Source organism: Astatotilapia calliptera, chromosome 18 (genome assembly GCF_964374335.1).
Source record: "Astatotilapia calliptera chromosome 18, fAstCal68.1, whole genome shotgun sequence".
Lineage (NCBI taxonomy): Eukaryota > Metazoa > Chordata > Actinopteri > Cichliformes > Cichlidae > Astatotilapia > Astatotilapia calliptera.
In genome coordinates, this window is record NC_137439.1 from 12,297,813 (window position 1) to 12,324,103 (window position 26,291).

General features: G+C 39.0%; 1 protein-coding gene and 1 long non-coding RNA gene across 9 annotated transcripts in view; one reads left to right on the forward strand and one right to left on the reverse strand.

Annotated features, from left to right (window-relative positions):
• The window catches only part of LOC113010090 (uncharacterized), a 62,425-nt gene that overhangs the window by 24,079 nt on the left and 12,055 nt on the right, over positions 1-26,291 (reverse strand). For all 5 annotated transcript variants that reach the window (XR_013903102.1, XR_003270279.2, XR_013903104.1 and 2 more), the window contains one exon: positions 17,981-18,205. This is a non-coding gene — a long non-coding RNA (uncharacterized LOC113010090). The remainder of the gene's footprint in view (positions 1-17,980; positions 18,206-26,291) is intronic.
• LOC113010089 (netrin-G1-like) overlaps positions 4,055-26,291 on the forward strand; it is a 65,956-nt gene continuing 43,719 nt past the window's right edge. For 3 of the 4 annotated variants that reach the window (XM_026148928.2, XM_026148930.2, XM_080292427.1), the window contains exons 1-2: positions 4,883-5,682; positions 10,417-11,060. In XM_026148928.2, coding sequence (XP_026004713.1) covers positions 10,803-11,060 — 258 coding nt within the window. In that variant the 5' untranslated portion in view covers positions 4,883-5,682; positions 10,417-10,802. Of the gene's footprint in view, positions 4,471-4,882; positions 5,683-10,416; positions 11,061-26,291 lie in introns of those variants that run through there. The other variant, XM_026148929.2, reaches the window with a different exon arrangement.

A 26,291-nucleotide genomic window follows, 5' to 3' on the forward strand; every position in this document is an offset into this window, starting at 1 on the left:
TTAGCATTATGATCCACCAGAACTCTTGGAAGAAAACCTCAGCTTTCCTCTGCGCCACATAAAAAGTCAAAACCTTGTCAAGACACAGCAAAAGAACCTCAGGGAATACGGGACTTTTTGGCATGCCATACCTAATAAATGTCAAGAGGCTCACATGGGTTTGTGGACATGTGAATCCGATCTTAGAGCTATCAGAATCAATGCTTTTGTTTAAAAAAAAACAAAAACATGAAAGGCTCCTTCAGTCTATTACCAAGTCGAATGTTCTTTTTCACCTCCAAACCTTGAAGTGTTTTTATTTTCAGGCTTGTCCACTCACTTTCAGGCTTGTTTTGTGAAACCTCAAGCACTTTGATTCTATCATTGTGAATACAATTTTTTTCAAGGTCATCTTTTCATGAAAATTTGAATAAGCCCATGGCGAGTATGAGCTATCTGCCGCGCATAAAGCCACAATTGAATACTCAATAGCATCATCTCATCTGTCTACTGAAGTAAAAGGGCAGGAAATAATCAGAACGTGTCAATTGGCCTATCGTTCAGATGGGAATCGTTCACAGTTATCACCTCATTAGAGGTTTTAAATTTTAGCTGTCGTCCTAAAAGAAAGCCTTTACCTCCTCTCAACTATTAATGAGCGCGCTTGATGAACTGATTTGTTGTTACGGTTAAAATTGACTTATGCTATCCATCATGTTGTAAAATGTAGAACAGCTCCCAGAGAGTTTGGCTTTTTGCCAGCAGCTCCCAAACCAAGTGATGCTGGGTTCCAGCTGCTTATGAGCCCTGGTTTTGGGGCCAGATCATAGCTGGCAAACAGTTTAGGTGTACTACCCAGTACCCACTCAACACAATATATTAATATATTTATTTATAGTGATGTTTACAATGATGAGCCATTCCTATATGTAATGTAAGGTGCTTCTTGCGTTTTACACAAGACTATAGGAAACTACTGGGTTTATTCATAATGTGGTTTAAGCTCTGAGAAAGATTTCCACTACTACTGTTAGCCTGACAATCAGTGAGTATCTCTGCTTCTTTTCACTTGTTTAGTCTGACATCGTCTTTAGGTTTCTGTTTTTCAGGCATAGAGAACAATCCATAGTGGGGAACAAGAGACGGCAAGAGACGACGCTCACTCAAGCATATCCATGAATTGTTCAGGCAATAATTAGCATGATTCACCATGCAAGTCTTGCTGAGAAATTCCGATAAATTAAACTTTAATACAAAAAACTTTCAAATCATAAATCTAATGAGATTTTGAAATTGCTGGCATTAAAGGAGAAGCGCCTTCATTAATTTTGTGCTCAACAACAACAACAATAACTCGTCTGGCTAGGCTGCGAGTCCTTTACAAGGTGCGAGGCTCCACGAGGCCACCAGATTCAAACCCAGGACCTTAATGCTGTGAGGCAACAGCACTAATTAGTGTACCAATACTCTACCCAATTCCTGCTCAGTGGTGGGTCTGCTCTAATGAAAGGTGCAGACAGCATATAGATTTATTTGTTGTTGGCAGTTCTGTTGTGTTGACACTTTTTTTGTGCACTGGTAAATAAAAGAAATAAAGATTTTAAGATAGTGATGTAATCCACTAACTTTCATCTGTAACATCTCACCAAAGAAGTAAATAAGGATGTTTACAAACTTAAGTGTCTCAAATGAGCAATACTCTTGCCTGAACACACATGTACTCAAACAAACAAACACATGCACACAAGGACACACTGCAAGTGCTTGAACCAATTCCAAAGAGTGTTTCCTGCTTCTCCCAGCTCCTTCCTTACCCTGATCACTTCCTGTTCTAAGCTGCACCGCAGTGGCTTTGGCATACTCTCCAGAACAGTGTCACATATTCCTTCTACACAGACACTTTTAAGTGTGGTAACAACCCACTCAAATTCACAACTATGTCTTGCCGGGTGAAAAGCTATACTGTCACATGCCAACACAGGGTTGCTCAGCTCATCATTTCAGAGGTGACGTTTCACTTCAATTGTGAGTAAGCTTCTAGTGATGCAATCAGCACGTGTAAACAGTTATAAGAACCTCTTCACCTAAATTCTGCAATAGCTGAGTGATGTTTGTCAGAGCATGTGAATTTTACTTTAATTATAGCCGGCAGGCCTCTGAGATCTTTATGTAAATCACCAATACCTGAAAAAAACAGCTTTTGGGTTAACTTTCACAGGGACTTGGGAAGTTATCTAATATTTATACCCCCTCTAATTGCATGCCATAATTACAACCTTGGCCTTAAGAAAGGTTTCTGAATAAATTGAATTAATTTGGCAGCCATAAGTTGTGCCTGCATGCTGATTCACTTTGCCCCACCTCTAGAGAGAAATAAGATTAAATACACCAATAATACATTTAAATAGGATAGAAATGTGTCATTAGGAAAAAAGAAGGAAATCTTAAGCTAGGCAGAACAAAGAAAATGTTTGGAATTTGGAAAAGGTGCAGCTCACCAAAAACATCTTATCTATCTCATCTCTGCAGGTCCAAATGTTTCCTTATCATCTCTGCATGTCAGCCTCTCCTTCTTTTCCTCTTCCTCTTGACTGCTCACACACACTCTAAGTACAAGGCTGCTGATCCTGCTGTCCCACTGTGGTCTTCCAACATGCAGTGGGGTCACAGATGATTAAAGCAGTGGCAGGTGGACTCCACTTTGAAACTATCAATAGACCCCCGGGAACTGAATCAAACAGCAAGCGCTCCATCTCTGTCAGACTAGGTTCTTGGTGGCACCAAGGGAAAGGGTGTGCAGAGGGTGAGAGGGCAGACTCCACCTCTGTATCCTCGTCAAACACTGTAGCACTCTGCTGAAAAACTGTGGAGCTGCTATGGTGGAATTCTAACTCTCTGATGTGATTTCAAGGAGGCTTTGTCTATTCACTGAGCTGACCCTGGAGCCTTTGACCAGGGGGGGCTGAGGCTGGGGTTTGCAAGAGTAGCAGTCTGCATTTTTTTATATAGATCAACTTGAATAGCAGTCTGCCTAGATTAAAGGTCCCAGTACTTCACCGACATTGTGCAATCAGAAATTACAACTATATCAAATTCACATGGTCAGTCTATCTACCTACCTATCTATCTATCTATCTATGTATGCCTCAAATCAAAATGAAGCGGGGCAGTCATGTGACTGTCAGGGTGGTATAGTAGTATTTCCAGGAGGAATGATTTAATGGAAATGTCAAGAGCAGCAGTAGCTGGAAGCAAAGGCTGAACCCTCTGATACAGCGTGAGACACTTTACTCACTGGGGTTGAGAGACTTGTTGTCATGCAGCTCCAGTCCTAACCAAAATCTGCCTTTATCAGAACAGAAATGGCATTGTCACTTTTTAATGGGATTACAGGTCTTTCATTGCATATCAATTTGCAAGAAATCAATATGGGCTTTGGTGCTATTTGGGGGCATTTAAAACACATAACTGCTTAGCTTACATTCTACAAAACCAGGGACAAGCAGGGAAATGAAGGGTAGGAATAAGACTTCTATTCAGATTTCTGGAAGAAGAAAAAAGAGGCGGGAGGAAAGGGAACAAAGAAGGAATGAAGGTCAAGTAGATGCCTTGAAAATACAAGAAAAAAAATTGTAAATTAGATGGATGAATGGATGATGAATATAAGAAGGGAAGAAAGGAAGGTCATCTGCATCCATAGATATGAGAAGAAAAGGACAGAAAACGCCAACAGCCAATACTGGAAAGCCCTCGGCTTTCAAAAACGCAATAATTATTACCTATTATAGCAAACAACTTCAACGCAGAGCTTTGAAACGTCACATATTTGAAAAATATTTTGCTCTTATTGAAAATCCACTTATACAGCCGGTCAGTTTGCCTAAAGGGCGCAAGAGCCGCCCAGAGTACTCAAGATTCATGCGAGTCGCAAAAACGGTGAAAATGTTTAATCGGAGAAAAGATTATCAGAGAAATATGGATATTTGCATTTCTTATTAAACTTACAACAGAAAAAGACCGTTTTTCACTTCGTGCCTCTGAATGTGCATAGTAATTTTGCAGCTGGTAGAAATATGAACTAAGAATAAGCGCGAGACTTATTGATTCTGATTGCTTTAGAAGTTTTTAAACGGTTCCAGCGTCGACGTGAGATGCGGACTGGTCAATTACTGTGGTGACCTTCAGCTGGGCGCGGTTGTTCTTATCGTGCAATCGCCACCAGTTGGCATTACAACACAATTAAAATGCGTATTCAAAGCGACCTGTCACCGTGGTTGTTTGCCGTGCTGCTTGGCACCCTGTAGTGGAGCGGGTGACATCTGTGACTCCGCGCCAAGGGAGCCCGCCAGACGCACCTAACTGTAGTTATTCTTTTAGCTCTGCCCGCAAAATTCAACGAATAATTACAGCACGAACTCCGACCGGAGGAGTTTTTTTTTCACTTATCTGTTTTACAAGCGCAGTTATTTCCCCACATTGTAACATGTACAGGTAAGATCTTTTTTCCCCTTTATTTATTTTCTGATCGCATTAAAACCCGAGGCGGTGATGTTGTAGTAGCAATCAATGTGTCAGACAATCGGGCGGTTATTGGTGCATAGATGAATAACCTATATTATATTTTTAGAGGAGGGGGGGGTCCTTCACTTATTTCTTCCGAGCTCGTGTTCTCAAAACTCCGCAGGCTGCATTCTAATTGTGCTGTACTTGAAATTTTCGCCCCGAAGAGTCGCAGCTGTCAAGTTTTGGGGGGTTTTACTCTTCACGTGCAGCCCTTCCTTTTCATGGTTCGTGCGATGTGATAATGAAACCGCAGTGAGTTTTGCTGATGATGAGATCTGTGCGGCAATAGGGTTAGATTCAGAACTGTTATACAGTAAATCTAGGTGGACATCATTATTGTGTGTGCGCGTGTGTTTGTATGTGTGCGCAGTGCAGCTGTGGTTTCGAAATATCATTAGCGCATTTACAGTTACAGCTGGCTTCAAATGAGTTGGAAGCTTATGTAGAAACCGATGTAGTCCGTTGCAAGAGATCATGGAGCAACTTTATGAATATTATTCAACTTCAAGACTACAGCAAGTTTGTCTACTTTGGAATAATTTAATGTAGATTAAAAATAATCAAATGCTCAAATATTCTAGCATTTTTGAAAAGCGCATGTTTTACTGTGCCTGCTCTGATTACATTTAATTTGCGCGTGAAGGGGAACTGGCTGTAATATTCTGGTAAAACAACGACTGAAGTTGAGATTTACCAGCCAGTCAGTGTTATCTTTAGGACCCGGCGGAGCGCTCATATGTAACTGGACATAGTAGCTCCATTTGAGAAAGATTGCTTATCTCTTTCCTCCTCCGAGCACAACTCGGCTGGGCTGAGAAATCAGTCTAACCTATCCAAACGACCCCGAGAGTTGTTCTTCATCGGGATGTATTTTAATAGCCGTTGATGGACTTCATCGAATTTGGGACAACTGAGAATTACCTTAAAGGCTTCTGAAGTATTCGCGTGCGCCATTCGGATGAACGCTGCGCCAACCAGCGCTGCGTAAATCAAGGAGCCGCTTGTTTGGACACCCGTGAAGGCACAGTGGCGTTTGTAAAAGGGGGAAGAAAAGCTCTGGTGATCGGGTCCCCGTGTTCATTATTCGGATGCAAAAGTTTAAAGAAAGTTGGGAGCAAGAGAGAACATCGTAGTCTCCAGGTCAGTTCCCGCTTTCTGCGCACACATCATTTTTATTGATCTATGTGGTGCAAAAAATAGAAGGAAATTAGAAAGAAAAGAGCCAGTCAGAGACCAATAAACGTCTTTCTGCAACTACCGGTGGCCTCAAAATAACTTGTTGAATGAGCAGATTGTCCCAGGAGCGTATTTAAATGTAAGTGTTATGTTTTGAGCATTCAGATGAGTTTGTACGTTTTCGTTATTTGTGTACTGTTGCTTCTGTGACCGGGATCGTCGTTACTAAATGGGCCGCCGTAATAGGGTAATTGCAGTAGGCTGTTTGTGGGAACGGTAACGTTTGTTAGGTGAGAAGTGGGTAACATAACCACGAGTTTTATATGAGATATATAAAAACTGTTGTGCATGTCCATAGTGTTTAATTGGCATCCTTCTTCAAAGAGTTTAAATGTATTCAGAAGGTTTTCTTCATTTAACAAGAAACTGAAATGTGTAGTCTGCACCTAAACCTAAACCCTTTCTTCAAGTCCGCCCCCAAAATTTAATAGTGGAAACAATGTCAGTTTAACCTGTTGCGCAGCAAGTCAGCAAAGTCAAATCTAGGTGTGCCATGTCTCTGCGCAAAACTGGATTCAGAACATAAAAGAACAGCTTCTTTAAAATATGTCATTTTTTCAAGCTCTATCAGATATTTGCATGTTCCATTTTGAAATCATTTAGAGACCAGAAAAATACTTTTTTTTTTTATTTAAAAAGACTTTTGCTCGAGGCTCTGTCTTTGAACATTACATGTGCTGAACAATAATTTCAAAAATTTGTTTTGATGCTGTGCGTTTTTGCATGTTAGTCGTCCTGGAGAAGAACTCATGACAGCATGATTTCATATGTGATTGTAGTGAAGGCTGTCTGGCTGTGTCTGGGGCCATCACACTGTAACTACATCAACCACATCCTAGAGTGAGTCCTTAAATAACAAGTGACCTAACGTGGCTCCAGTTGGAGAGGTTAAAGGTGCAGCCCAGGGGCAATAATTGTATGTTTTATGTCAAGTGTTCATATTGGGAGAAGCTAAGAGACACAGTTGTAAACAGAGAGAGAGACAGAAAGAGATAGTTGAAGAGAAATAACAATTGAATGAAGGATCAAGACGGAAAGGAATGACAGTCAGAAGATAAATGTGTTACAGTACAGACATGCTTCTGCTTGCCAGTCGATCCCACTGTGACTCATATTGGGGGGTTTGTTCTTGGCTGTAAGAAATTTGGAAGCATTAACCCGTTTATTGTTGCACTCATCAGCCAGAAACAAAGCATTAGTCTGCTCAAACTGGCTATGGATCATAAGTTATTGGTTGGAATTCAACAAAATCAATGAACACAATAGGAGGTATTGTATGTGTGCACATCCAAAAGCCTGACTGATGCCCAGTACAAAAAAAAGAAAAGAAAAGGCAAGACGGTAAAATAGCAATTGTCAGTAGAAAAACCACAAAGCGCAAATCAGACTGTCATGTTAGGGTCTTTTTTTTATTTCAAAATCAATACGAGTGTTATTTTGCAATCATTGATGTCAGTTGGTGCAGATTATTGGAGTAGATCTGAGGTCCTGCCTTTCAGCACCATGGACAGCTCTCTTTCACGTTGGTTAGAAAATGAGAGCTAAGAGGGGATCAAAAAGCCACACTCAGAGACAGAGAGAAAAGCCACACTTAAGCAGGATTACTATAAAATGAATGGAATACATCCGTTATGGTTTTTAAGAGTCTGGCTGGGAGTTTGTAACCAATATAAGCCACGGGGCACGACTGCCTGCTGACTTTTAAAACACTCTGCTATGCTTGAGCTGCCCAGGGGATGGAATGCAAGTGGACACAAGGGGGTGTTTCAGAGGCTTCAAAAACAAGTAAAGGAAAAGAGATGAAGAGAGAGGGGAAGGGAGAGAGAGAGAGAGAGAGAGTGTGAGAGAGAGAAGGAGTGGGGGGGTGGTCATCCAAAGTTCTGAGCTTTCTCCCGGCATATGGAGGGCTACTCAAATATTAATAACTTCTAATATAGAATCTGACTCATATTTTTCTCAGTGAAATTATGACATTCACAGGTTTCTCCTTGCACTTTGAGTAGCACAGAATATGAGGTAGACATGCGATGACAGAGGAAACAAGTGTTCTTCTGCATTTAATTTTTTCAGTGTAATAATTTTGATGCAAAATATACAGTGCTGCCAATTATTGCAATGTGTTCCCATGTGCAGCCAAAGCAGCTCTGGTCCATCGGGGCACTGACATTTCTATGGTGTCCTACAGTGTCAGGCTAGAGTACATTGTCAGCTGGTATTATGGTCCTCTATGGAGCTGCCTTGTTTTGGTACCTCCTATGGATGCTTAATCAATTTGGGATTTGTGGAGACTGGAGGTCAACACACAGAACGCGTTTTCTTGAGAAATGTCCCAAGTGTTAAACAGGTTTTCATGTCAGTGGTTTTAATGTTGTGGCTGATGGTGTTGCTGTATAGCCCAATATGCAAACACTACAGCACGGAGGCATATTATTAATGCAGTACAAATTGCTGTGGCTATCACAAATGTCACCTCTCTTGGTCATGTTTCATTGAAAAGCAGTTGAATTTACTTCATAAATTGTGTGGGAACGCTTACTCGGCGCACTAATTTTCTCTTTTAGAGGAGTAAAGATTAAAAAAATTGCAATTCCTTTTTCCTACCTTAGCACCAATGAGCATACCTGTCTATGCCGATTTACTGAGCTACCTGATACCTGCCTTTCATCTGGATATAATTTCATTGCTCTAGATGTCTGTGAATTAAATCCAGTATCCCATGGTCAGGCCTATTTGTTGTCCCTTATTAGCTTTGAATGTTCCTAGCGATAAGTGACCTACACCACCCTGCTGCTGCTACCTAATTTGACTGTCTTATGAAAGCCAACCTCAGCATTATGAAAGGGGGTGTGGGACTTTGCAGTATCACGGTGTGTGTGTTGGTTTGCATGTCAATCGTAAGTGCTCCATCCCATGACGCACCTCCGATCAGACACTGACATTTATATTTATGAAATCTTATACACACATCCTGCGAAAGAAATTACTTAATCAACAATTACACTTCCAGGCATGTTTTAAAGACACTTTGCCGACTGATACGAGTGCATTTAAAGAAAAAGAATTCTACCTTTTCGCCTTTATTTCCTCTACTTTCTTTCTTTTTTAAACAACCATTCATCTATACCTTTTGTCATGGCCCACTTTGAAGGGTCTGAAAAGCAGCTCAGTAATTTCTCCGGCTCAGATGAATAACTTTCATTACATTTGGAATGTATTCAAGCCCATAGTCATTTTGTAAAAGGGGCATTAGGTTAGAAAAAGGAATGCAGTATTTCTAAGGAAGTCTGAAATGTGATCTTAACTCCTTCAAATTGGCACCATTTTCAGTCCAAGACAAGATGACCAAATTAAAATATTGAATTCTAATACCTCCATATGCTAGCAGGCATCACGTAGTATGTGTTCGTGAACAGAGACATCGCTCATTAAAATGAGTTTCTCTTGATAAATATTGTTAAATTGCTTAATTGATTAATTTGATTTAATAACCTCAAATATGGTAATACTTTGTGTTGACACACCAAATTTTCTCACTCTTCTGAACATAAAACTCCCTCCACACGCTTCAAACCCCAGGTTACCTAAATAAATAAATAAATTTCAGCTGTAACTGTCAGTCACAGGGGGGGTGGCTGTAGCCTGAAGGGTAGAGAGGAAAGCTGCTGACCGTAAAGTTACGGGTTCAACTTCATGTACTGTATCAGCTGGAGGAATCAGAGCAGAGAAATTCAATGAGTAATGGTTCTGCCTCAACAAGTACTGCTGAACTCCCCTTGCACAATGCGTTTAACCTGCACTTAAGAGGATAACCATGCGGGTTTCTTAACATTGTGACCTGTGTGGGCAAAGGTTAGATTGAAATGTATTTTTTCTGTACAGCTATTCACAGCAACAAATACTTTTCACTAAGGCAAAAGCTCTGGCAAATTGACAGTCAACAGTAGCTTAACTCTTATTTAAAGTGATACTCAGTTGGAGGTGCTAGTGTATATGCTTGCTTCATTTAGTCCCTGCTACTGCACACACTTTTTACCTGAGTCACTGAGATGGTGCAGGTCTCCGCTGACTGCTGCCAGGCACCATTACCTGATGAGTCGGGCCATCTGACTGATGGCTTGCGATTGCTTTGAGAAATGTACAATCCCTCAAATAGACTATTTCTGTCTTCCAATTTTACTTTAATATTTCCCAAATGCCTCTTAAGGTGCTGAGACAAATGCAACTCCACATTCGGCTATAAAGGAGCAAGAATCAGAAAAGGCAATAACTTAAATGTAGTGACTTGACACATGGAAATAAGTCTTTTTGCACAATGTATGAAAATCACATGGAGATTAGACTCTACAGAAGAAGCTCAATTTGAATTGTACACAGTGATTTTGAAAAGGTTATTATTGAGGGACCCATAAAAGCAGCAAAGCCATACATTACACTTGCGCACTTATTGCACATACGTGTGTCTTTGTGTCTGGGTTTGTGCATGTGTTGGAGTGGGTAGTAAGATGTAAGACTTCTCCACCTAGCTCCCTGCAAGCCATGCTAAAACTCATTTAATATTTTAATGTCGCATTTCAAATGTTTTGTAAATGTATCCAATCTTTTTAATTCATTAAGCTATCCTTTTCTTCTGTCCTTTAGGATGCTGCTGGTGCCAAAAAGTATACTTGGGGATCAAGCTCAGATATCTGCTGATTTATGAGGAGTGTCACTCCTCTGCACATCACATCTGACCGTTAGTTCACCTTTTCATCAACTACCAACACTAGCGAAGACACCCCCTTGTTGACACACCTCATCAGCCTTGCAGAAGCGGTGGCAATCAAAGACAAAATAACTGAATGGGGGCTAATAGTTGCCTGAAGCTCCTCACACAAAACTAGCAAGATGCTGCCACAGTTCCTAAATGCTCTATTGCCCCGTTCAAAGCTGCTGTTAAGTTAGAGTGCTATCGTCATTTCTGTGACTAAGCAAAAGACAAAAAAGAGAAAGAAAAGAAAAGAAGAATCCTACAGAAACCATACTGAATGAGATCAGCGATGTTCTTGCCTGTGTTGTTCGCTCTGCAAGCTTTGTGCACCAGTGTGGGCCACGCTATGCAACATTACCCTGCGGTCTGGGGACACTATGACGTGTGCAAGTCCCAGATCTACACAGAGGAAGGCCTGGCATGGGACTACATGGCCTGTCAGCCCGAAGCCACTGACATGACAGAGTACCTGCGAGTGACCCTCGACCCTCCAAATATCACGTGTGGAGATCCGCCAGAAACATACTGCGCTTTGGTGAGTCGTAACCTCGGTTGTCCCCTGATGGAGACAAATGAGGCTGTAGGCAGGATCGCACAGCATACTGGGTCAGGGATAGAGAGCGGCGCATACAAGGCAATGAGCTGCCGCTGCAGCGGAGATTAATGTACATGTAGACCTGTGCATTAGGACAACAGCAGCAACATACACACACATGCTGTTGTGCAAATCTTGGAGATGAATTTGGAGAGACTGGTAAATGTAAAAACAGACAGATGCACAAAACAACTGGAAACCGTTACATGCACAAACAATCTGTAAATATGTCCTTGCACAACTGATGCACAGGCATACACAAATCTGTATGTGTACATTAGATGTACACAAATTTGGAGCCATTTTTTTCCATATTGTGTTGAAATTCTCTTACAAATGTATTTTTTATTTAAGTTTTTGATGTCCTTCCAACTGTTGCCCTTTAGCGGTCATACAAAGGAAAGTTTTAGGATCGCTCTAATAAATATGTTTTAATATCAAATTATACTGGGGCAAAAATATTGTGAAAATGGATTTATTACTAAGTCTAAACAGACAAAGTACATGCAAATACATAAACAAACATCTATCTTTATAGCTGACTGAAGACTGACTGCATCTGTGCAGATGACTGCAGACACACACACACACACACACAGAGGCACTGACAGGGTAACTGCACTGGTGCTGGCACTGTTATTAAACAAAGAACAGTGAATGCAGTATTCAGCCCCCTTATCAACCTTCATCAACAGTTCAACCCCAGGTTGCATTTGTTTAGAATCACACTCAAAGTAAGCTGTAAGAGCCCATAGGCTTTAAAGTGCTTCATTAGACGTTATGTTCATGCCTGCCAAGAGCTCGTGCGAGTAAATATTTACCAATTAAAATGGGCATCTTTAAAAGGAGGGCTTTTCTTCTCACAGCTCCAGATGGCATTGAGACATTTAATGCCACTGTAGGATGAAAAAGGAGCTAGTCTCCAGTCGGGTGTGACGTTCTGGTAAGCTTTTTTTTTTTTTTTTCTCTATCAAAACACAAACTGAAACCTTTATCAGACCAGTAGATTATCCTGAATGTTCAACATTTACATAACACGGGGCGCATAAAGAACAGAACAGAGACAAACAGAGTCAACGTGGTTGGAATACTTTGTATGTTTGTTTGATTTTTCTTGTCAATACAGAATTTGTTCATAGAAAAGATGTCTTATATTTCTTTGCCATGTCATTTTTTTATGCATACTCAGCTTATGTATAATTTAGAAACACTTGTGTTTTATATTTCTTTTGTTGTAATCTATTTTTATTTTTATTATTTATTGATTTTTTATTAAAATATTAATAGCACATGAAATCTCTATCTATTTTGATGTTGGCAAAATACAGAACTAACAAAATATATTGTGGATCAGTTTTCTCCACAGATGTTATGATACACAGGGACAAACTAAAAACAATTTTACGTAAAATAGTTTCAGTTCAATTTTATTGAGTTGTATTTATATACGGACAAATCGCCACAGCAGTTGCCTCGAGGCACTTTATATTGTAAGGCAAAGAGCCTACAATAATACAAAGACGACAGAGAAAACCCAGACAAACATATGATCCCTTATGAGCAAGCACCTTGGTGACAGTGGCAAGGAAAAACTCCCTTTTAACAGGAAGAAACCTCCGGTTGGGGGTGAAGGGGAAGAAGGCAGGACAAAGACATGCTATGGAAAAGATCCAGAGATTAATAAGAACTAATAATAAATACTTCAGTCTGAAATCAGTCTGTCAAGTGAGTCCAGCACTTAAATTCAGACTGAAATATGTCCGTATTTACAAGCAAATCTGTATGTACGACCCCGTTCACAAGATGGATGGTATCAAATTTTTTGAACAAGCATTCATAGTTCGCATATGATATCATAAAGATTTTGGTGGAATTTACATGTTTCACAGGACTTTTATAATATTTGGTTCTGACTTTGCTACAAAATTTCAGTTCCCCCTTGAGATGCTTTACATCATTTTTTCTATGCGGAACACTTTATTTACAACAGATTACACTGCTAAACAAATGACATCAGCAAAACTTGCTGTTTCGCTTAGGAAGTGCCTAAGAAAACAATGTCATGTTGAAAATAATCAAACTTCGAGGATTTTCCTTCACTGGATGATTGCATGTGCGTAAAGACACAAGTAGACTGTGTTCAGCCACCAAATGAAATAAATTGAAAAGATTAGCTGAGGACAAACCATATTGATCTGTTGTGAGACTTTTCTGCCTCATTGGTAGGACAGAACAGTCCCATTAGTGTAAATTCCAGCTGTATGGTAACTCTCAACTATTCTTGCTTCTGGCTAGAATGCCTTTCACCTCTGACATGAATTTGGGGTCATGATTATCTAGATCATCAAGAACACAGACTCCTTCTGGAAACACTTAAATGCCTGTTGTGTGTTTGATCTGTTTACATGCAGACTGACACCAGTGACCTTATCCACCAGTGCTTCCTGAGACTTTGTTGAAGATGAGAGGAGCATGCAAATCAGCTCTTTCAGCCAATCACTAAGTTGCCTGTTGTTGTGAGCCGACTCTAATCAGTTTTTCCCAGGAGTTGGTTTTCCTCATAGTGGATGGTCAAAGAATCCTCAATGTCTTGGCCCCCATCCCTTTCTCCATGTGTTTATGATTCCCATTTCCTATTTCGATTGCTGCTCAAAGAAGATTTTATGCATATGAAAGGTTCATTAATCATTCAATTGTGTTGTGGTTTTGCTAAAATGACAAAGATACAACCTTTTGAATTAGAGACTCAATATTCAATAATGAGACTCCAGGATATACAGGGTGTAGGAGATGTGTTCTGCATCAAGGAGTTAGCCTTGTTTATATTTTTAGCTGCAGACCTTCAGGGGTTCTTCAGAATGTGTTGGTATTAAGCCTGTTCTCCTACGGTGTGCTATGGCGCTGTCACTCAGTAGCACTCAACACTGGTATTTTTTACTGTACAGGTTGTGTGAAAGGAAGGAAACAATAAAATTGTAATATTCCGTATTAATACAAATGATCCAATTAAATGTATTTAAAAAGTTGCTGGCCAAATGATAATTATACTATTGTACCACTTGGGCATTAATGAAAATTAGCTGTTAAAACAGAGAAACTAAATAAGTGTTTTCAATTACACACCTTTTTTCTGTCTCTAAAAGCCATATTAGGCTGGCTTGTGGGGATCTGATAGTAATTCACTAAAGTAGCAAACCATTGGATCAAATGCAGCGAGAAATGAGGTTTAATGTTCAAGCATTTCATAGATAGACTTAATTTTTTGTAGTTCAAGTGCATGAGCATGGATATGTTTACTCCACAAAGCATAAATTAGCATCAGGAAGATGGATCTGGATATACTGGATAAATAAATTCTCTTTTGCTGAATAGACCACCCTGTCAAGCATTTCCCTCTGAAGCTGCCATAGTGTAGTAGTGTCTGGATTGTACCTTTCTGATTAGAGAACCCAGTGGTTTGGTGATTTGAAACGTGGCAGAAGATGAGAGATACTCTGTGCTTCCACAACATCTAGGGATCTGGCAGTTAATCTAAACGAATGAATGTGAGCTCTGAGTTAGGTGTCATCTGCCCACATGCTCTACGCTATCTTGAGCCATGCTGGTTCAACCACATCAAGTTGGCAATTGTGTAAACATTTCTGAGAGTGATTCAGTAATCGTGCTTATGCCAGCTACTCTGGGTCTAACTGGGTATATTCTTGTAATTCCTCTGAACTTTATTCAGCTCTCTCAGAATGGATGAAAGAAGTTGTGGCTGCCAGTTTGCCACACGGCCCCCTTTGGAGGCTTAGTAAGGAGAGACGAGACGAGAGCTCCGAGTAAGCTGCTTGGAGACTGCCACATTATTGACAGTCAATGCAGCAGACTTATCTTTGCTGGCAATGACAGCAGTCATTGTGAAATTTCAGTCTGTGTCTTACATGCACACAGAATTGGCGTAATAGGCTTTAAAAAGACAACTAGATTATGGGGGAGAAAAGGGGACGTAACCTTTGATACATACATTGGATGTGAGGGCAATGACAGATGAATCTCCAAAATGGCTTTTTTCTCATGTAGGGGCCAGTTCTGTGGTTTCATGAATCAATGAAGACCTATTCTATGAGAAAGTCAAACTACATCTCACTCTGTGACTTTGGTAAATATCCCCCCTTATTTGCCAGCTTCCAGTTATTTTCAATAGATCATGGTGTGCATTTATTAGATTGCAGTGAAACATCTTGCTTGTCAAGTTCAAGTTTCAAAATACAAAATGCTCAGCTGTTAACAAAGCATATATCATGTGTGTTTTTAGGCCTGAGTTGGTGAAATATTTGGTTGTGCAGAGCTTGTAATTAGGGCTAAAACTTGGTAAAGTAAAAAGCATTAGGTCTTCAATGTCAAGTCTGCACTGATGTTTGGATTAATCTGTAACAAAAAGACCTGAAGCACACATCAGTGCAAGTCCAGTGATCCTTATTTTCAGCATCTTTCGTGCTTTTCTTAGAGCAGCTTTCCAGCTACCTTCTTCACTCAACACTTCACACACCACTCCCGTCAGGTCCCTACAACCTACTAAAACAGGGAAGGCTTGACCAGGTGATGAAGAACAGCGGTGTGGGTCAGCCTCCTATGCCACCACACCCTGAACCAACTGCTCCACCCCTCCCCTTCAGCTGTGCCACAAACCACACCCCACCACATAATCACGCTCACACTATACCATCAATCTAGTACCAACTGCAAGGCAGAAAAGATTAGATTATATAAAATATGAGAAAACATTGTAATTGTATTCTTATGGTTTTGACCAAAATCACTTTTTTACACTACTCCCAGTTATTTCAGTGAATAAAGAAGCAGCATTATTCATTTTATTATTTTGTATAGTTTGTGATCAGCTGTAATCTCTCACTAGTCCAATTTTCTGAGATAAAATGAGGGTCAGCAATAAGTGATGAACGTGTCTGTGCAGAACCAGGTTAAGTAGTGGTATCAGGAGTTATGTGTCTATCTCCAGTTCTGGAACTAACCAAGCAGTTCAGAGGTCAAGCCAGAAACTGTCACTGGACCTCTCTGATCTCTGTACCCCTCCTCCTCGGTGGGGAATTCACTCATCCATGTATTTGTTTGGAGACAGGGAACAGTTGGAGCATTTAACTTGCCGTCACCCCGATGCCCTTGACTCTGTTCTGAACTGGCCCTGCCCAGCACATCATCACCGCACCACTGCGTACCAAGACACCGAGATGACATGCAACATGTCCCCTGACTCCGAGAGAGGAGGAGAGTCATCATTTATTCTTTCACTCGCCTGCCACTTCTTTTGTCTCCTGGCTTTTTAATTTCCTTCTCCCTTGTTTTCTGTCAGCTGATGATGCATAATATCCATGTCTTGTTTGAACATGTGGAGGTTGGATGCTCCATATGAGGTGAGCACTTGACAGATAGAGATATGTCGGCATTATTGCCCCAGGATCTGTGACAGGTTAAATCTTAGAGGGTTGTAAATACAAAGACGGATGAATTATGCATGGAGATATAAAAGAAAATGATGGGCATTGTGGCTTAAATAGGCAGAGTATTCCTGGCTTAATATTCAAAGCATGTTTTCACTCTGATTTAGAGCACATACAGTATTATTGCTGTATATCGTAATTGCTTTATTCTGTTGTCGAGTACACAAAAGCCAGTTTTGACATTTTAATGTGTATATGAAAATACTGCTTCCTGAGCAAAAATGTTACTAATTGTGTTGCTATAATCTCAAATTACACCCCCATGATATTTGCTATCCATATAAAAGTGCATGCCTATTAAGATTATCTATTATCTATTACGAAACGGGAAAGCTTACCATTCTGATTCAGTGAAACAGATGGTTCAGTTCTTATTGTGGATTTGTGAGTTTTACACTCCACTACTTTCACCAGCATGTGATGGAACCAAGCTGGTTGGCACGGCAGATTGTCAGACCGTGATGTTTCTTGACATTATGTTTGCCAACTGCTTTTGAAATCAAGTGAAAATGTGACATACATTTCCACTTAACACAGCTGGGGTCAAGCACATGCAAGTAAGGAAATGCAGGATTTTTCAGCTGAATTACCAAAATGTATTTAAACTTCTATTGTTATAACATTGGCCAGCTGTTTCACAGATTTTTCTTTTTATATATCTCTGCAAATCCTAAGCCTTACATTTTTGCTACATATGTCAGCATGTGTTACCCTTTTTTGTGGGGTTTTTTGTAATTTATCTGCATAACTCTTGATCCATTATCAAAGTGTATTCACTTTGCTGACTCAAAGGCTCTGTAATTGCTATTCATCAAATTGCTTTCTTGCCAAAGTAAGGTAAATATTATTTGTGACCCCAATCTTTTCATTGGAGCATGTTTAATTTGGATATCTGGGTTTTCATTTTCCACAGAGAAAGTTATTAAACCTATACTGGAAACATTTAGCAAATAGAATAATTCAATAAAAAACACTCCCACAAACTTCATGTAAGAGAGATTATCGTGAGCTGAATACATCTCAGTACCTCATCATTCTCTGTTTCAACGTCAAAACATTTCATTATGAGTAGTGACACAAAGTTCCACGATTCTGTCAACGATAACCAAACATTATCCATAATTTAAATCTGCCCGATCCCCCCTTCAGAGTTGGTTCATGGAGAAGGTATGTATGCTTTCTAGTGCATTTGTAATGTATTGCTTTAATTTACTTTGAGAAAAAGGACAAAGTCAAAAGACAGAGACAAATCTGGCAAGTAGGGTGGGATGGTTAAGGGAGGGTTGTGTTGGCGTGACAAAAATGTGGGAAAATTCTCAGAATAAAACCCTGTAAACAAGCATGCTTCTGGTCACATACCTGACATCATGTGCTGCCTTTGGGTTTGGAAGCTGCGTGCTTGTAGTCTGAGACCCGCCCTGCATCCATTGTGATGATTTTCAGCACAAAGTAATTTGGATACAGAAGTTGTTGTTTTCCATGCACTTTGAACTTCATGGTACAATGACAGATGCACAAGTAGAGATGAACTCATCTGTATACCAAAGTATTCTAGACTCAAATGTGAGGCCATCTGTTTGACACCTAAAGCCAGAAAGAAATTGTGTCATGTAATAGGACAATGACGGCAAGCACATCAACAAAAAAGAAAAGAATCAAGTGTTGCAATAGCCCAGTCAACTGAAGCCACATTGTCAAGAAGAACGGGCCAAAATTCATACACAGCATTGTGAGTCTTATAAAGTTATATAGAAAATGATTTCTTTGAGTTGTTGCTGCTAAAAGCAGAAAGCTACTGAGACATGGGGTGTACTTAGTTTTTCACACAAACGCACAGTCCTGTGCAAAGTTTCTTTTTCACAAGACTGTAGTAGGAATATGTATCTCAAAATGATTCAAAGGAAATCCACTTACATCATCTATGACACATCTTTTTTCCCATAGTTTAGCCACATACAGTTAGTTCGCTACACATGCAAATGCTAGCACGTGTCAAACTCAAGGCCCGTGGGCCAAATGTTGCCCACCAAGTCATTTTATGTGGCCCACGAGAGCTTGTGCACGATTGTCTTAAAATAAGTTTAGTGTACGCTGCCTAAAAGTGCTCATTGGCCGTAAAGCAGCATGTATGAAACCACAATGCATTTCAGTTATTTGAAACTCAGTGAGCCCTGGTACCAGGGACAAGAAGGAGAACAGCTAGTTTAACGTGATGTACTGCCAGATCTGTTATTTAAATATAGTAATGTGATAATGTGTGGTATCGACAGAAAGGTCAGAATCTCAGCTAAAAGTTTATAAAACCATTTCAATGACCACCAAAAAGCTAAAACAGCAAACAATTAAAGAGCAGGTAAACAGATTCTGCCAAAAGATGTAAACACAAAGCCCGGATCCCACATACAGGACATGCCCATCGGGCATGAAAAGCCAACATTTGACAGCTTCTCAAACTCCAGATTTGGTCACTCTCCAACCGAAAATCACTGAACCAGCAGCAAAAGAAGACCAGTAAACTACACTTCATATTTGAAAAACATTGTGATGAATCCCCACTTACTTTAGCTGTCTTGCTTCCACCACAATCAAATCACACTTCCTTCACAGCTCTACCTCAGTGTGCTTCAAGACTAGTTTCCCACCAAAAATCTTTATTTTCTGTCTTATTTGCTTGCTTATTACGCACCGGTCTGCCGTTGTGTACAGTGTTGTCAACCGCTGGTTTTTTTTCCCCAAAAAATGCCATCTGACAAGAAAGCCTACAGCACCAGACATTTCAGCTTTCACAATTTATGCAAAATGCTGAACTATATCTCTAATAAAACCTCTATGACTTTGTTTCTGTTTTTTTGCTTTTTACTATAGAAATCTCTGGTTTTTTTATGACTAAAGTTAAAAAAAACAACAACAACCACAAAAAATGGACAATCTGGACAATGAGCTACCAGAACTACTACTGTAATTTTATACATTTATTTCTTACAATTTAAGTCCAAAGAGTCATGCTGACCGATTTCTTTCTTTGTCACAGCAGCTTTTTCCTTAACAGGTGGAAAAAGTAAAATATGTGACTTTACACAGAAAGGGGAGTGTCATGTGTCCGGGCCTCCTAAGATCAAAGTGGGCTGTGTGTGGTCTGTAACTGTGCTAGCACATTCGTGGCACTCTACTGGCAAATACATAATACAAACATGAGTAAATGAGCACTTGAGAAATAATTTGTCATTTCACTGGGCATGGTGCCTGTCACTACCAGTGAGCCAGCTTAACTCTTCAAGAGAAGTTATAATTCAGAGCTGTTAATGAAGTGCTTTCCCAGTGAAGATATTGTTGCAGTGACTTCCATGTGAGCATGTTTTGCTTTGCACACCTTGCCTCCTGTAGCTTTTCAGTAAAGACATAAAGGTGACTGGACACTGTCTGCTGCAATTTAAAAAATAAAAAGATATTCTTTCACTATTAAGCTGCATTCTTTGTGCTTTCTCGGCCTTCAGTGCTTGTATATCTATTCAGCATCCTTCATGCTTGACAAGCTGAACTAAATTCTTATTAAGATATAGTAATTGAATTACTCAAAACCTACTTGGCAGCATGGCTTTCTATTGGTGCCCCCTGAAAAAACTCCACTTGGTTCATCCATCTGTGAAAAAAAAATTTTTTCTAAGATGTGAAGTGCATGTGTGTGTGAAGGACTTCCAATCCCTCAAGACATTGCCTATAATTTTGCCTAGAATAAAGGGTTTCAAGCAATCAAGAAGTTCTCTCACAGGGGAGGAATGCTTTCAAAGCAGTAAACACAGAAGTCTTTGTTGGTGAGATGTTTAACAGGTTACCGGTTATTAGTGTTAAAAACACAGCAAATGTTTTAATACAATAAAATGCAAAGTAATGTAAAGTATTAAAGTGTTTGAATTTTTTTATTCAAATGTTTTTGGAAAATAATGTTAGTGCTCTTTTGCCAATTTCCAGAAAAAAAAAACATTTTGTTGAATTTCCAGAAAGGCATTCTTGTCAAATGTCTACTGTGCTGGATATGGAGGATTTAGGTTGATCAGAATGATCAATGATTATTGAGCTGATTAATAGATGAGAGGCAGTGTTAATTCATACAAGGAAATTAATCAGAGAGATTGAGCACACGCACTGAAACAAGCACAGTCTATCTACAGCACTGTGGAAAAAGTGTTTCCCCCTTACCGATTGCTTTGCTTTGTTTTGGTTTTTGCATATTTGTCAAAAATCTTTTCGATCATCAAACAAATTTTAATATTAGAAAATTATTCATGAATGCTTCCATTTTCTATCACTTATCTGGGTTCGGGTCTCAAGCTTGAGCAGAGATGCCCAGAATATCAATCTATAGATATATAGAGAGATATAGCTTGTATATAAAGATGTATAATATTTTTTTTTAATTAAATCAGTGCCCGGATACGAGAAATGGTCCCTGGAGGAAGAGATTAAAAGTTTAACTTGGGTTTGTATAATGTGATTTTTTTTTTTTGTGGCTGGCAAGAATGTCCAAGAATTACATGAGGCCGCATCTGGATATTGGCACCACCTTCATTTGGAGCTAAATGTTCAAAAAGTTGAGTTACAGACTATAGATTCTACATTTTACTGCTTTACTGTTACAGTATCATAAGGTGAAAATATACATCTTCCTTAAAAAGTTATCCTATTTGTTATTTTTTATATTTAATGAAGCAAATTAACTTTCCATTTTCAAGTCTTTAAGCTAAGCAGGCAAACAGCTTATCAATTGTAGCTTCAAATTATCCACAAACATGACCAAAACAATTCTGCACTGTTCTGTTAAGGTGATAATATTTATATTGCATCAGACTTACCATATGTTGCCTTTAAAATCTCAAACAAGTCCAAATGAGAAAAATGAAATTTGAAAGGGTCAGCCCTTACAGAGCATTGTTTTATGTTTTTGTATTTTTTTTTAAAGAATCATGCACTGAGTAATAGGGGTCAGACTTGAAAGACAGAAATGGTTAGGAGATGACAGGCAACTGTTGCAACCCACCTCCCCTTAGGAAACCCAGCCATCATGTTGTCAGGCCATATTGATCGCTGAGAAAGAATGAAAGAGACTGTGCTGTAAAGAGAGGGAGGAAGTGAGAGGTAGAGATGTAAAGTACAGAGGGGAAGAGTGTTCGTTTCCAAAAGTGGCTGGTGCGATTTTATCATGCTCAGTGAAATGGTGACATTTCAGTAATGTTTTATTCCTTACTTTGGCATTTCAAATTAATAAAAGCCTCTAATAACTATGCAGACTGAAAAGATGGAGGTTGAGTTGACACACTATGAGCTAACACACTGATGAACAATGCAGCAATTTCACTCTCACACTCGCCTCATTCTTGCTTTCACTCTTTCAATTTCATCCCAGTTTCTACCAATTTCTTAGAGATGGCCCCTGCATCCCATTGTGAACAGCTAAGGACTGAGTAGGTGTCTTTTGATTTTCTTCTCAATTAGAGTGCACCTAGAACCAGTGATCGATTTCTATCTGATTCCAAGCTGCTTATATGAAACAAATGAGTCAAATCAATAAAATATTGATTTCACGGCAGCTTATCAATGTATACTTAGCCTGTCAGCATTCTGAGGCAAGAATTGGATTACACTTTAATTCTAATTTAGTTTCAAAATACTTGCAAACTGTAGGGCCAAATAGGACTGAAAGTGAGTGCACTGATGCAAACAGTTGCCATTTTGTGGGTTTTATGTGGCAAATGTTAAACAGGACACAAGCCTCTTTACTCAGCAAGTTTACCTGGACTACAGAGTGAAAAATATGTTAATTCCAGTGGAATAATTTGTTTATGAGGTCAAATTACTTGGTATTAATAAGTTTGACTTTGGTGAACATGAACTTCCAGGGCTGAAAACATTTGAACATGCATTTAATGGCAAGAGGTAGATAAGAAGGTGTTACAGATTATACTCTATAGCTGGTATTAGTTCAGAATTATGCCTGAAACAATGGTTTATATGATCTCTTTAGGACTGTTTGGAGTCATTTACTTGCACTTTTGGATTAACTGATTAGATTTAGATCTAATATCAAGGTCATTGTGACCTTAAGTTTGTGGACCACTATTCTGAACCCTGATATGATTGCTCATGTCTGGACAGGTAAATACTGATTTCACTGACACAGGCATGCAAGTAAGACTTTGTATCATGTAAAAACAAAATGGCATTTAGCCAAAATGGAAAAAAAATAATTCATGCAAATAAAAGTTTGCTAGAAGGTGTAAATAAATCACTTCCAATCTCCAAATGTAAACACAACCTACTGTTTTGCATTGCTATGGAAACTTGAGGTGGGCTTCTATTATAAGCAAGTTTCATACTTAATATTTGTGTATAAGACATAAACACAAGATGTGCAAGATATCTGTGACTAAACTGGCAAACAAAGAGTATATGTGCTAAAAAGTATAATGTCAATATATGCAGTCACATAAGACAAAGGCTCAAAATGTAATTCTGTGGTTTTTCACGTCTTGCTGGGTTCTTACTATAGGTACAGAAAACAACTCTTCCAAAAATACTGTCAAAGTATTTGGACAATGATTTTTTTTGTAATTCTGCCTCTGTACAACACCAAAGTGCATTTTAAATTGAATAGTCAAAACGAGGTTGGACTAATCTAGTGACTTTTAGCTTTAATTCAACTGATTTAAAAATACTGCACTAATTATGTAAGAAATACAGGCAATTTTGTAAATAATTCTCCATTTTTAGACGCTTAAAAATAACTGGACTTTTGAGCAGGTTTATGGCAAGTGAGGGCTGTTTTCTTCTTTCTTTCTTTCATGACAAATTAAGCAGATAAAAAATCTGGAGCTGATTCTTTCTCATGAACTTACATTTGGTAGCTGCCTATTGGAAATCTCAATATGAGGTCCAAAGAGCTGCTGGTGCATTTGAAAGAGGTCCATTATTAAAATGAAGAAAAAAATAAATCTATCAGAAAGATGACAAAAACTTGCTAATAGTGGTTAGAGTAGCAATCTGGTCCACCCTCAAAGAAAGTGAATCTACAGGCCTGCTCAACAACACCAACAAGCCTGAAAGATCACAGAAGACATCTCGAGTGGATGATCACAGAGTTTTTCCCTTGATTAAGAGAAACCACATCTCAGTGTCTAGCCAAGTCAAAAATAGTCCTGAGGAGGCAGATGTATCATTGATGACATCTACAATGGACAGACACCTCCAGCAATAGAAATACAGACAGTTTAGAAAAGGTGTAAACCACTGCTTAAACTCTATAAAAAGCTCTTAAAGGCAGTGCCCAGTTGTGGAAAATGATTCTTTGAACATATGAATGCAAGCTTTATGACATAGAATAAGGCCATATTAAAAAAAAAAAAAAAAAACAGTATTGTTGATCATTTTGAAAATAGTCAAAATTGTATTTTGAGGAAAAAGTTGAAATAATATTTTGAGAAAGACAAACTGCCATATTTGCTATACCCTTTACAAAAAAGCCTTGTGTAGTAGAGATAGTGGAACGAACTGATCAGCCGTCTTGTGATAAAACATACTTCCTCTTTATTGTGCAAGGGTGTAACCATCCTTGCATCTAGCCATGAACAGAAATTTAATTTTGTACAAATCCACTCTTCCAAGTTTGTGTGGTTTTTCTGACTGAGCCGCCGCAGCCGCAGATTTCTGCACCAGCTTTTCAGCATCTTTATACTCATCACCACAATATGTTTATGTGACAAAAGAAAAATTATTTCCTTCCTTGTTACTAAAGCTGATTCTGAAGTATGATTTCACTAACTTAGAGGGTATAGCATCTATGGCAGTTTGTCTTGAAACAACAATTGTAAACACTATCTCAACTTTTATCTCAAAATGATTGATAGTATTTTTTTAATGTGCCCCTAATACTCCTTTGTACTTTCACAAGAATGATGGCAAAAGTATGGATAGGGAAAGAAACAGTTCATAGTCTGAAGAATAGCATCAAACATAATGGAGACAGTGTTAGATCATGGATCTGTATGGCTGCCAGTGAAACTACTACTATTTATTTATTATGTGAGTGCTAATATAAATAGGAGAATGATTTTTGAAGAGTACAGGGCTATACAGTCTGTTCAGATTCAGCCAGATGGTGTAGAACTGATCACTGATTACTTCACAGTGCAAGTGGATAATGACCCAGAATAAACTGCCAAAGAAAAATAAGTTTTTCAAGGCAAAGAAATTGGATAGTTTGATCTTAACCCAGCAGAGTCTGTTTTTAGTGCTGAACACAAAAATGAAGATAGGCACTCATAAACAAGTGGAAACTGAAGATGGTTGCAGTAAAAACCCGGAGAAGCATCTCAAGGGAAGAAACTCAATATTTGGTGATGTCCATGATGTCCGCTATTTAAAATTATGTTAGTCTGTCCAGCCTGTCCAATTTACTTTTGCACGCTTGCTTACTTTATACAGAATCAAAACCTTTTAAATTTGAGTGGTGTTTTTTTTACACAAAAATATCTGACTGCATTAAGTGTTCTGTCTGACAGGTCTTGACAAGAGAAATATAAATTGTGCCATATAAGTAGGCAAAGAGATAGAAATCTACCAAAGAGAATTAAACATCTTCTATTAATCACTGAAACATCCACTCTTTATAGCATTGCTAAAGCTTTTTATTGAATTCTGACACAAGAGAGGATATATCCCACACAAAGCAGATACCTACAAAGCACACACAGCAATACACAGATACACATGGGTGTATAAACATACACATCCACATATCCACATATACAAGCAAAATCAGCCACACAAATACACAAGTACAAAACACATTAATTCACTTCTCCATACATAAATGCACAAATTTCATACACAGAATCAAGTGCTCACCTCCAACATCCCCCATGATAATAAGGCAGTGTTAAATATACCCCACTGGAACTCTGCCACATGGGATAGATAATGAGGCCAGGTGTTAATTAATGTGGAGTGCGTTTCTCCTAGTCTGTTGACACCCTGTGAATCCCAATCAAGACTGGGGCACTGGATCGTGGTGCGCTTGATTTGCCAAGCAGTGTACTTTAAAAGGCCAGACTGGCTGTGCTGCAACCCTCAAAGGGACTCCTTTGGCAAGAGCTGTGTTCCAAAGGGCGGAGTGTTTGGCATGTGGCAAATTGAAACACGAGCGCCGGGAGAAGTTTGTGTTTTCGTTTTGATCAAACGTCTGCACCAATAACACATTACAACACCCTCCGATATGTTGTTTGCATAACTATCTCATGCATAAGATTTTATCTGCAGTATGCGGTGTCATGCGTGACACTCAGAGGAACATACTGGTGTATTTGCACAGTTTTCTCAAATAACCATTGAGTATATGTCTTATTTATTATCTTTGACGGGTATAAAAACTATTGCTATTACATTTGTCATGGGGCTAAATTTTTTGTCATGAGTTTAAGGACTGGCTAATCTTAATTTCCTGTTTTATTTTGAAAATATTTTATATCTTGTGTCTTTGGTGTCTTTTGTTCTTATCTTTGTTTTCTTGCCTTTTGTAATGTCTGCCCTAATTGTTTTCACTTGTGTGACATTGTCAGTCTCCCCTGAGAATGCATATATAGCCTAAGATCTATATATAAGACCTTTATATAGCCTCTTT